The sequence below is a fragment of the Myotis brandtii genome, unplaced genomic scaffold (assembly GCF_000412655.1).
Source record: "Myotis brandtii unplaced genomic scaffold, ASM41265v1 scaffold233, whole genome shotgun sequence".
NCBI lineage: Eukaryota > Metazoa > Chordata > Mammalia > Chiroptera > Vespertilionidae > Myotis > Myotis brandtii.
In genome coordinates this window covers 297,362-309,424 of record NW_005358773.1, presented here as the reverse complement: position 1 = coordinate 309,424, position 12,063 = coordinate 297,362, and the positions used below count along the sequence as shown (strand labels likewise).

Here is a 12,063-nt window from a genome sequence, read left to right as displayed (position 1 = left end):
CACGTCCGGAGTTTTCAGCGAGCGCGCCCCCCTAAGGGCGCTCCCATTGGCCATCTGTGGGCGCGGTTGCTTGCACGCACGACGCGGGGCGGGGGCGAGAGGGTGTTGTCTGCGACGCGGGTAATGTTGTGACACCGCCTTGCGGCTTTGCAGGCTGGTGCGTCTCTTCGGATTGGTCGGGCGACAGCCAATAGAATCAATGCCTGGCTGTGATTGGTTAAGGCCGTATGACGGATGCGTGAGAAGAAAACGCCGCCTCAGCTCCGAGTATTGAATCCCGCGCGAAAGAAGTGTGGAAGTGCAACCGAGGCGGATAAATACACCCTTTATTGGGTTGGGTGTGTGGTTTTTTAACTTTTTTTGGCAAGCACTTAGTGCTGGGCACTTAGGCCCTTTTTCTTCATTAGGGAAATAAAGGAGTGTTTTTAAAATTCTAGTGTTTATAGGTGGGATAAGAGTAATGATGTTGAAGGATAAACTTGTAGGGAGTAGTAAATAAGCGATAGAGATCAAATGCACAGTATAATAAATATAATATTGTACTACAATTACTGTGATAAATAAGCTATGTGGGCAATCATTACAATATCTAAGTGCATCGAAACAACATCGCTATATACCTTAAATTTACACAAATTTATTCCTTAAAAATTCTGAGGTGGTGGCGGAGATGGAGGGAGACATAGAGGGGATAAATTGTGGTGAAGGGACACTTGGGGTGGTGAACACACAATACAGTGCACAGATGTGTTGTAGAATTGTGCACCCGAAACCTGTATAGTTTTGTTAACCAGTGTCACCCCAATATATTCAATAAAAAGGGAAAAATAAAAAATGGCCAAAATGTTCATAAGGCACCTAAGTAGACACACAAGAAAAATATACTGAGTATGAAAGTGGGTTTTTAAGAAATAAAAACTTCGGAGTCTTCCTTGGAGACGCCTATCCCATCTCATCCAGTGGTATCTACACTTTTTTTTCATTTGTTTAACAATGGATCTTTTTGCCCTAATAACTATTTTTTTAATGACATGACATTGCTTTGTTTTTCAAACCATAGTCCCCCAAAGCACTGAATGCACGTGATAAATTAATAACTTCAAGGAAGTATGTCGAGTCAATTGGCTTTTCTCAGGAATATTCTTGAACCACCTCTTAAGATCAGACAAAGCAGAACCTAGAAACAGTCTGGGGTCCAGAAGACCCAGCAATAAGATTAACAAGAGAGCGCTCTTAAAGAAGATGGCGTTCCGTTTCTCCCCCACAGTCTCAGTTGCCTTCCTCCACCTTCTGACAGACCTAAGCGGTTGAAAAGGTGTAACTACAGGAGCGAATCCCAACAGGTTTTGCATCGTCATCACCCCTAGAAGAATTTCGCCAGCTCCCTTCTCTGCGCAGGATGGCATACCCTGGCCTCTTGGCCCCACTTTCCGAGCCAGCGCTGTTGATTCCCGACCGTGGCTGGGATGGGGGGGAAACTGCCCGGTAAGACCGTGGAGCTCGCCGCCCGCGGGAACCCGCTTGGCAATCTAACCCTCCGCACGAACGTTCCCGATCATTTTCGGTTCTTTCCGGCCTCTCGTGGCGTTTCGGGCGGCCTCGGCCTCCTAGTCACTCACTTCGGCTGTTTCCGCGTTCCGCGAGCAGCCGTTGTCCTAGCAACGCGCGGCGGCGCCGGAGCCGGGAGAGGTGAGAGCGGTCCATGGGAGCTGGGGTCGGGGAAGTGAGGGATCTGGGGGTCGGGAGCCCCGAGGCGGGCGACGAAGAAGCGGGACCGGGGACCGGACTCGGGTGGTGTCGGGGGTGCGGGGCCGGGAGGAAGGCGACGACCAGGCGAGCCAGTCCGGGTCCATCGCCATCCCAAGTTGTTTTCGTCCGGAAATCCGGTCTCCGCGGATCTCCCGCGGCCCCAGGCGGGTAGATCAAGGCTAGGGGCTTATGGCCCCCTCAGTCGCAGTCCAGGTTCTATTGAGGGTCGCGTGGCCGTGCGATCCCCGGGGAGCTGACCAGGTGGGTGGGTGGGTGGCGGACGCTGGCAGAGTACTTGTATCCTCGGGCAGGGAGAGAATAAGAAGTTCCTTTCTGGGCCGCACGGTCCCAGCCAGGGAAGGCTCTCCTTCGGATCCCCAAGATACAGCTCTGACCCTGCATGTCCCCAGGCCTGCGGGCTGTGGCCTAGAGGCTGGGACTTTGTGAAGTGGCACTAATACCTACCCCCCAAACTCGTCCGCTCAGCCCCTATTTCCCCAAGTTCCTTCAGATTCTCTCCTGCAGCATCTCCAAGCAGTAAAGTAACTTACATTAACCTTAATACCACGAACCCCTCCGTTGAATGAGCTTAACAGATTCTTTCCCAAAAGTTGGTTTGATGGAGGTGGTAGAGATGTTGGACGGCTGGAGCCTAGAGGAGTTCATTGATTAGAACAAATGGAATTTTTTCTTTCCCCCAAAGTGTACATATATTTACCAAATGCTTTTAATGTTCTAGTGACCCTGAGTTTATTTTAAGGAAAAGTTCACTTGTTTTTGGACTGGTGCAATTAATAGATGTCATTGGTAATGATTTTATAGTTAGTCATTTCTCCTTGTGTTTACTCTGGTAACTTGTAATTATGCAGATGATACTGTAGAAAAATGTTAAAGTGCATTTATGCATTGTATAAATGGACTCACTCACTCTGGCCTGTAAACCACTTTTTACAGCTAACAGAACATCAAAGACATCTTTCTTTGCTAATAAATTTCTTCATCAGGGATTCACTTATTGGAGGCCTATTCTGTGCAAGGCACTGTTCTAGGGCCTGGTAATGCTCCAGCAGTCTCCCACTCTGTGGGATAGATACCTGGCAGGGAGTGGAGGACGGTTGACCAAATACACATTTATAATAAAGTCTAAGTACAGCGATGGAGAAGTACAGGGTTCTGCCAGGCCAGCATGGCTCAGTGGTTGGCGTGGACCTATGAACCAGGAGGTCACAGTTTGATTCCCTGTCAGGGCACATGCTGGGGTTGCAGGCTTGATCCCCAGTAGGGGGCGTGCAGGAGGTAGCAGGGGCGTGCAGGAGGCAGCAATCAATGATTTTCTTGCACTCTCTCTCTCTCTCTCTCTCTCCCTCTCCCTTCCTCTCTGAAATCAATAAAAATATACTTTAAAAGAGAAGTACAGGGTTTTATGGGGACACTAGAAATCAAGATGGAGAGCTCCCTGGAAGAAGAGAGGCTTCCTGAGTACCCAGAGGAGGACTGTCGGGGAGAGAGTCCCTGGGAAAGCCACAGGCAGGAGGGAACGAGTAATGTAAAGATCTGTTTGCATACATACTTACTACAAAGTGATTTGGAAATTAAAAAAACTATTTCAAACCTGAGGAAATCAGGTTTAAATTTTTCAAGTGCTATTATAATTCTTTCTTCATCATTACAACAAATTAACATTTCACATTTTGCAGAGGAATATTTTCACAAAGTAAATTTGTTAAGCATGAGTAAACAGAATAAATATAAAAATCAAGAAAGTGTATTTTAAATCAATGTATATATCTTAATATAAAATATGTAATATATCAAGAAAATATATAAAGTAAAAAATTCAAGAAAATGTTCCTGAATTTAAGAAAAAAAAATATTTGAAACTACATACACAGCAGGTGCCCAAGAATACTGGACCCAAACAATTACCACCAAGACATAGTCTAGTAAGTTTAGTGGACAATCAGAAGAGAAATCCTTGAGTATCCTAGGCCAGTGGTCGGCAAACTCATTAGTCGACAGAGCCAAATATCAACAGTACAACGATTGAAATTTCTTTTGAGAGCCAAATTTTTTAAGCTTAAACTATATAGGTAGGTACATTGTTATTAACTTAATTAGGGTACTCCTAAGGCTTAGGAAGAGCCACACTCAAGGGGCCAAAGAGCCGCATGTGGCTCTCGAGCCACAGTTTGCCCACCACGGCACCCACTGCTCCTCCAATCAGTGCCTGGCTGCTCCCTCAGGAGCCCTGAAGGAGTGCTCAGCAGTTTGTGATGGTGAGAGCACAACCTCGAAAATGTTGCCTTTGTTTAGTATTCAGGGTACGTATTCATAACAAAAAGGTAAACGTTTGAAATGTGACTGTTCATTTATACCCATATGCTTTCCAACTTCTCAATGAAGGGGTTTCCTTCTCTGGATCCAAATTGAGCTTTTGCGGCTTCCTCGGATGCAACTGTGGCATTACTAAAAGCAAATGTCATAGTCCATCCCCTATAATGATAGACTGACAGCATTTTGCAGCTGTTGAATACTTATTGTGCATAATTTTTTGTTGTGGTTAAATATGCATAATGTAAAATTTAACCGTTTTTAAGTATACAGTTCAGTGGCAGGAAGTACCTTCAAGTTGTACATAAATATTCATAGCAGCATTTTTCACAGTAGCCAACCATCACCACCATCATCTCCAGAACTTTTTCCATCTTCCCAAACTGAAACCCTGTACACATTAAACAACTGCCCCCTACCACCTCAACCCCAGCCCCAGTCCCAGCAGGCCCTGGCACCCACCAACCTACTTTCTGTCTCTGAATTTGACTACTCTAGGTACCTCATATAAGTGGAATCATACATTATTTGCTCTTTTGTGTGTGGCTTATTTCACTCAGCTTAATGTCTTCTAGGTTCATGCATGTTGTAATGTGTCATAATTTCATTCATTTTTAAGGCTGAATGATACTCCATTGAAAATGGAATTTGTGTAATCATTCATCTGTTGATAGGCATTTGGATTGTTTCCATCTCTTGGCTACTGTGAAAAATGCTGCTATGAATATTTATGTACAAATATCTGTTCAAGTCCCTGCTTTTCTCAATTATTTGTGTATATAAATAATATAAATAATATAATATAAACTGGAATTACCTAATCATATGGTAAGTCCATGTTTAATGTTTAAGGAACCACCATACTGTTTTCCATAGTGACTGCAGTATTTTACATCCCACTAGCAATGCAAACGGGTTCCAATTTCTCCACATCCCCACCAACACTTCTTTTTTTAAAAACATATTTTATTGATTTTTTACAGAGAGGAAGAGAGAGAGATAGAGAGTTAGAAACTTTATTCAGCCGCTTCCTGCACACCTCCCACTGGGAATGTGCCCACAACCAAGGTACATGCCCTTGACCAGAATCGAACCTGGGACCTTTCAGTCCGCAGGCCAACGCTCCATCCACTGAGCCAAACTGGTTAGGGCCCCACCAATGCTTCTTATTTTCTATTTTTTGGATAATAGCCATCTTAATGAGTATGAAGTTGAATAAGTTTAAGTGATAGGAAACCACTCTACACATAGTCTCTTCTCCGCTAATTAGCTTCCCCCAACTGACTCTGTGGTATGAAAAATTGGGCAGAAGTCTGACTATCATTTCATTTCTTTTTTAAAAAAATGTATTTTATTGATTTTTTTATAGCGAGGAAGGGAGAGGGATAGAGAGTTAGAAACATTGATCTGCTGCCTCCTGCACACACCCTACTGGGGATGTGCCCACAACCAAGGTACATGCCCTTGACCTGAATCGAACCTGGGACCCTTCAGTCTGCAGGCTGACGCTCTATCCACTGAGCCAAACTGGTTAGGGGTATCATTTCATTTCATTCACCATTCTAGTCCTCCCTCAAAGGCACAGTATGCACATCTTTTCCAAGAAAGAGAGGAAGGAAAGGAGAGAGGAGGGAGGGAAGGGGAAAGGAAGGAAAGAAGAAAGGGAGGGAGGGAGGGGTTAAGTTCCTGTAACTATTGAAGTTCACTTCTCTGCAGTTGCTGTGGGTTTGTTCTTGACACTCTAACAAAGGAATCCTTTTGCCTTCTACCACCTGAGAGTCGGAGGTGAAGACTGCCTTGGTTTTTCAAGCTTTATCAGAAATTGAGTACTAGGTTTCTCTATACATTTCTCTTTTGTGAAGCAGTTTGCTTTTATTTGATTTGAAAATTTTGCTAAAGGGGGACTATAGAAATATAAATCATCTGCATTATGATCGGAATACAAATGATCAAAGATTACATGTCCAGGCGGCAGGGCTTTTCTTTGCTGTTCTGATGGCAAGAAGTTTTACTGCTTTCCATTACCCTCTGGATCATTGCGGTTCCAGCCCCTTGCTTCTCATTGTATTTTTGTTTTTCCTGTTAGAGATCTCTTCTACATAAAATCTCCTGATTCGGTGTGAAGGGACATTTATAAGTTACTGAGTGTCTTGTGTGTGATAGTTCCGTGATGCTTTTCTTTCCTGATTCTATACACAGTCATTTTGTAAAAAAACAACAACACAGGACTTGGTTGTTTTTCCCCTGCAGCTTTCGGCCCTGACTAGGTCTGACTTTCATCATGGCCCTCTATTTTGACCACCGGATAGAAGCCCCAGACTCAGCTGGATCTCCTTCCCACATCAGTTGGCACCCTGTTCATCCATTCCTGGCAGTGGCCTCCGTCGGCACAGCCTCAAGAGGCAGCGTGGATATATACCTGGAGCAAGTAAGTACTGGAAGCAATGATTATGACTTCAGTAGCTTCTGGCTCTTGTCTCTTTTTTGGTGAAAGAGAGAGAGAGAGAGAGAGAGAGACAGAAAAGAAGAAGAAGAAGGAGGAGGAGGAGAGGAGGAGGAAGAGGGGGAGAAGGAGGAGGAGGAGCTGTCTGGCCAGTATTGCTCAGTGGTTAAGTATAGACCTATGAGTCAGGATATTACAGTTTGATTCCTGGTCAGGGAACATGCCAGGATTTCAGGCATTGGGGGAAGGAGTATATGTGTTATGGTTTGGGTTGTAGGTGGATGGGATAGGGAGTGTAGGGTATGTTGTGGGGGGAGTGTGGGATATAATGTGTGTGTGGTGTGTGTGTGTGTGTGTGTGTGTGTGTGTATTCTCACTGAGGTCTTAACTCCCAGTATTATTACTTTACCTCTGCAGTTTAGGTTTGGGGACAGATTTAGGAATGTTTAAGATAGAATTAACAGTCAATTCACAGTCACCAACCAGATATGGCCTCTCAACATTGTCTGTCCTCCTGATCCAGTCTCCCGTTGGCTCGCGTTACCTGTTTAAAACAATTAGCTGCCATAACAAACGACTGCAAACTGGGTGGCTTAAAACAACAGAAATGTACTATTTACCAGTTCTGGAGGCCAGACGTCTGAAATGAGGGGCCGGCCAGGCCTCACTCTCTGAAGGCTTCCGGGGAGGATCTGTTGCATGGTTTGTCTTTGCTTCTGGTTCCCAGCAATCCTTGGTGCTCCTGGGTTTGTGCCTGCACCGCGCCAGTCTCTTCCTCCCTCATCACAGGGCTGCCTCCTCTGGGTGTCTCCTCTTCTATTAAGGACACAGCCATATTGGACTAAGGCCCATCCTAATGACCTCATCTTAACTTGATCATCTGCAAAGACCCTATTTCAAATAAGGTCATATCACAGGTACCAGTGGTTAGGACGTTAACATAGCGTTTTAGGAATTAGCACAATTCAACCCATTGCAAAAACTTTCGAGATGCTCCTTGGATTTTCATTGCCCCCCCCCCCAAATTCTCAGTGCACAACGCACCACATACTTCACCAAGGAAGTCAGATTTCCCTTCCCACTCACTTCTCAGCCCTCCGTACTCTCTTGTCCCAGATGCTTCACCCAAGCAGCTGGAGTCATCAGCAGTGTCTGTGTGACACGCCCTGTGTGTTTTGGGTTCTTACCTGATGCCCCTTCTCTATGCTGCTCCACGCGCTTGTGAAGTTCTCTGGGAAACCCGCCATGGAGCTGGCAGGGGCTTTCCCCCACCCTGTCTCCTGGACCCAGCCTTCCTCTCCTTCCAAACCCCGGACTGCTGTTGGCCTCTTCTCCCTCTGTTTCCTCCTCTGACTGTGACCTGTCAATGTCTATCGATGAACAATAAAGAAACCTATCTCCAGCCCACAAGTCCCCCTGAGCTGCAGACTTAGGAATCCAGCTGCCCACAGGACACCTGGGTGTTTGACACAGGCCTCAAACTTCACAAGTCCAGACTGACCTGAACCTTGCCCCCTTGCCCCCTGCCCCACACGTTCCTTCAAAAGCTGAGTGTTTTCCATCCTAATGCCCAGGACGGGGGCCCAGGGAGGATAGTGACACCCTCCGCCTCGGCAAACTAGCACCTGTGTCCTGCAGCAGCTGTGTCCTAAGGTCCTCCCCATCCCCCACACAGGGCAGAGCCATCTTTAGGAATCATAGCTGGGGTCACCCACTACCCCCACCTTCCCCACCCCTGCCTTGCTCTTTGGGTGAGGACGGAAGTCGCTGATGTGGCCCCCAGTGCTCCCAAGGCCTGGCTCTCCTGCCTCACATGGTGCTCCTCCTGGCTCGCCACACACACCTGGCCTTCCCCGGCTTTCCAAGTGCCAGTGCTGTGCCCTCTACACAGGAGAGTCTCCCTTGAACTTTTTATATATATTTTATTGATTTCAGAGAGGAAGGGAGAGGGAGAGAGAGAGAGATAGAAACATCAGTGATGAGAGAGCATCATAGATCAGCTGCCTCCTGCACGCCCCACCCTGGAGATGGAGCCCGCAACCTGGGCATGTGCCCTTACCAGGAATCGAACCATGACCGCCTGGTTCATAGGTCCACACTCAACCACTGAGCTACACTGGTAGGGCTCTCCTTGATCTTTTTGCTTAATTACTATATTAGTCCTCCAGATGAAAGTGGCTCAGTGGCACTTCCTGAGGAAGTCCTTCCCTACCTCCCCCCCATGCAAGGGCAGACCCTCTTGCTTTCTCACCCACCTCACCATTGAAGGGCTCATCTGTGATACTTGGCGGTCCTTGGCCCCTCCTCGGATGGGAGTTCAGCCAGGCCCCGGCTGCTCTCGTGTTTGTCCAGCCCCAGCACCAAGCGCAGTGTCGCCCAGCTTCGTTGGAGCACATTCCTCCCTTCTAGGAGTCAGAGAACTCTCCAGTATGCATTATAAAATTTTCTTTAGAATAAACATTCCAAAATAATAGCAATTTTAGACAAAAATTTTAAAATTTAGAAAATTAAAAAATACTATTACAAATCAAAGTGTACTTTTTGTGTTTCTAATTGGCACAAGGAAAACTTTAGGATTTCTAAATAATTATTAGATGTTAATAAGGTCACAGATGTAGCAGGTACAACTGGAGATGACTAGAGAGAGTTTGGTAGAAGTGCTGAGAACAAACTGTGTTAATTGCTAGAAATACATATTTATACCCTAAACCTATTTCCTTAGAAAATTATAGAAAACAAAAATAGACAAGTACATATTCCGTTAGCTATCAGAGCAATGAATCATCACACATCACATAGCCTCTGGAAAAGTCCACTATACACTGGTCAAAAAATGAAAGCAAATGAGGCAAACAACTTCTTAACATCATTCTAGAAATAACTGACCTTGCAGCCCTGGCGGGGTGGCTCGGTCGGGCGTTGTCCTCTGCACTGAAAGGTTGCTGGTTTGATTCCTGGTCAGGGCACATGCCCGGGTTGCGGGCTCAATCCCTAGTAGGGGGCATGTCGGAGGCAACCGATCTATGTTTTGCTCTCACATCAATGTTTTTCTTTTTCTCCCCTCTCCCTCCCTCTCTCTCTAAAAATCAATTTTAAAAAATCTTTAGTAAAAAAAATCATAATCATAATCATAACCTTGTAGACCCTGAAAAGGCTCTGGGAGTCATCTGACCACAGTTTGAGAACTTTGGTGTTGACAAACTTTACCTGGCCTACCACTTATTTTATAAATAAAGTTTTAGCCCTGGTCAGCAGTTCAGTGGTTAGAGCATCAGCCTGCACACCAAAGGGTCATGGGTTCAATTCCCGGTCAAGGGCATGTACCTGGGTTGTAGGTCGGGAAGTGTATGGGAAGCAACCAATCAATGTGCCTTTCTCACATTAATGTGTTTTTTTCTCTCTCTCTCCCCCCTCCCTCCCTCCTTCCCTTACACTCTCTCTAAAAAAATATCCTCAGGTGAGGATTAAAAGTAAATAAATAAATAATAAAGTTTCATTGGAACTCATTGAAATGCTAGCTAGCACCCAGCCGATGTGGCTCAGTGGTTGAGCATCGACCCCTGAAGCAGGAGGTTAGAATTCTATTCCCAGTAAGGGCACATGCCCAGGTTGGCTCGATTTCCAGTAGAGGGTGTGCAGAAGGCAGCCGGTCAATGATTCTCTCTCATCATTGATGTTGCTGTCTCTCCCTCTCCCTTCCTCTCTCTGAAATGAATAAAAACATTTAAAAAAAAAACAAAAAAACACCCTAGCTAGCCACCAAGCAGCTCTGAGTATGAGGTCACACTTTCTGATAAGCTGGTCAGCATGGTCTGTTGTGTGTTAACCTTGTTTTCATAGCTCTGCTAGGACAAGGTTGCTGTTTCTATGAAAATGAAATAAAGCAGTTCCCTAATAAACAGCTCTTTATGTCTTCTAGCTGATGTCAGTGTCCCGTGGGGATTAGCTATACATTCTTCGAGTAGCTGCCGCCCTCTGTAACATGGGATTTACCTCTTGTCCGTCACAGGGTGAGCGTGTGCCTGATACACACGTGGAGAGGTCCTGCCGGATCACTTCCCTGTGCTGGCACCAAAGTCGGCTGATCCTGGCTGTTGGATGGGAGAGCGGAGAGGTGATCATGTTTAATAAGCAGGAGAAGGAGCAGCATGCGGTCCCCCCAACGCACACCGCTGACATCACTGTCCTCAATTGGAGCACCAACGGGAACTGCCTCCTGTCGGGGGACAGGGTAAGCGGACACCCACAGGGCGACACTAACTTCAGGTCTCGGCATTTCCCCGTTCGTGCCGTTAGGGACACGTTGGGAAGGGTGCTAAGGACCAACTTATTTGAAACGTGTGGTTGCCAAATGGAGTTGACCCTGTCAGATGTCATGGGAGATTTTGTTTTATATTGGAAGCAAAGTTTGACAATTTTATTCTACCATCCCACCCTGTGGCAGAGGCATGTCTGTCATTTTTAAAACGAACTTTTCTAGGTAACTCTGTTCATAAAGATGGCCGAATGCCCCGGGTACTGTCACTTTTATGGCATCACCAAATCACCAGCTTCCCTGAACATATTTCTTCGTTGCCTAGGAGTCCCTGGTCCTGATTGTCTAGCTCAGGCGGTTCCACCTGCTTCGTTTGTCCCTCAGGACACTTGGCAGTATTTGGAGACGTGTTTCGTTGTCACAAAGGAGGGGGGCTGCTCGACCTGCATCTAGTGGGTAGAGGTCAGAGAGGTTGCTCACCATCCTACAAGGCACAGGACAGACCCCACACAAAAGACCAACAGTGCCCAGGTTGAGAAACCCTGGTCTAGACTCAATTTGATTCACACATGGACAGCAGAAATTTTGCAGTGTGTTCATTAACACATGTTTCAGGTAATACATTTGCATGTTTCAAATTTCAAAAGCCATGAAATGGTATGTACTTTGAAAAGCCTCTGTAGCCCTAGCTGGTTTGGCTCAGTGAATAGAGCGTCAGCCTGAGGACTGAAGGGTCCTGGGTTCGATTCTGGTCAAGGACACATACCATGGTTGCAGGCTCCTCCCTGGCCCGGGCCCTGGTCGGGGCGGGTGCAGGAAGCAACCAGTCCATGTGTTTCTCTCACATGGATGTTTCTGTCTTTCCCTCTCTCTTCCACTTTCTCAATAATCAATGGAAAAATATCCTTGGGCAAGGATTAAAAAACAAAAAATAAATAAACTTAAAAAAGAAAGAAAGAAAAGCCTCTCCACCCATGCCCATCAGTTTCCCCCTCTACTCTCTGGCATCCATAGCGTCTTAAAGTCACATAAAAATGCGTTCTTTCCCCAACTTACAATTTTGCAAAATTTCAAATCTTGAAAGAATAGTACAAGGGACACCCATATACCCTTTACTAGTACATAAATTCACTAGTTATTAACATTTTGACACATCTACTTTCTCTCTCTCTCACTCTCTCTATATATACATACATATATATCCTATATAATAAAAGGCTAATATGTAAATTGTCCCCTCAACTGGGAGTTTGACCAGGGGGCGGGGCCGGCCAACTGCCTGTAG

The 12,063-nt window shown here is 45.9% G+C and overlaps 1 protein-coding gene across 2 annotated transcripts in view; it reads left to right on the top strand.

The window, feature by feature from the left end:
* The first annotated feature begins 1,169 nt into the window (after window positions 1–1,169).
* The window catches only part of IFT140 (intraflagellar transport 140), a 95,537-nt gene continuing 84,643 nt past the window's right edge, over window positions 1,170–12,063 (top strand). The window contains exons 1-3 of one of the 2 annotated variants that reach the window (XM_005866554.2): window positions 1,170–1,485; window positions 6,331–6,508; window positions 10,533–10,754. In XM_005866554.2, the coding sequence (XP_005866616.1) occupies window positions 6,362–6,508; window positions 10,533–10,754 (369 nt within the window). In that variant the 5' untranslated portion in view covers window positions 1,170–1,485; window positions 6,331–6,361. Of the gene's footprint in view, window positions 1,486–1,531; window positions 1,690–6,330; window positions 6,509–10,532; window positions 10,755–12,063 lie in introns of those variants that run through there. The other variant, XM_005866553.2, reaches the window with a different exon arrangement.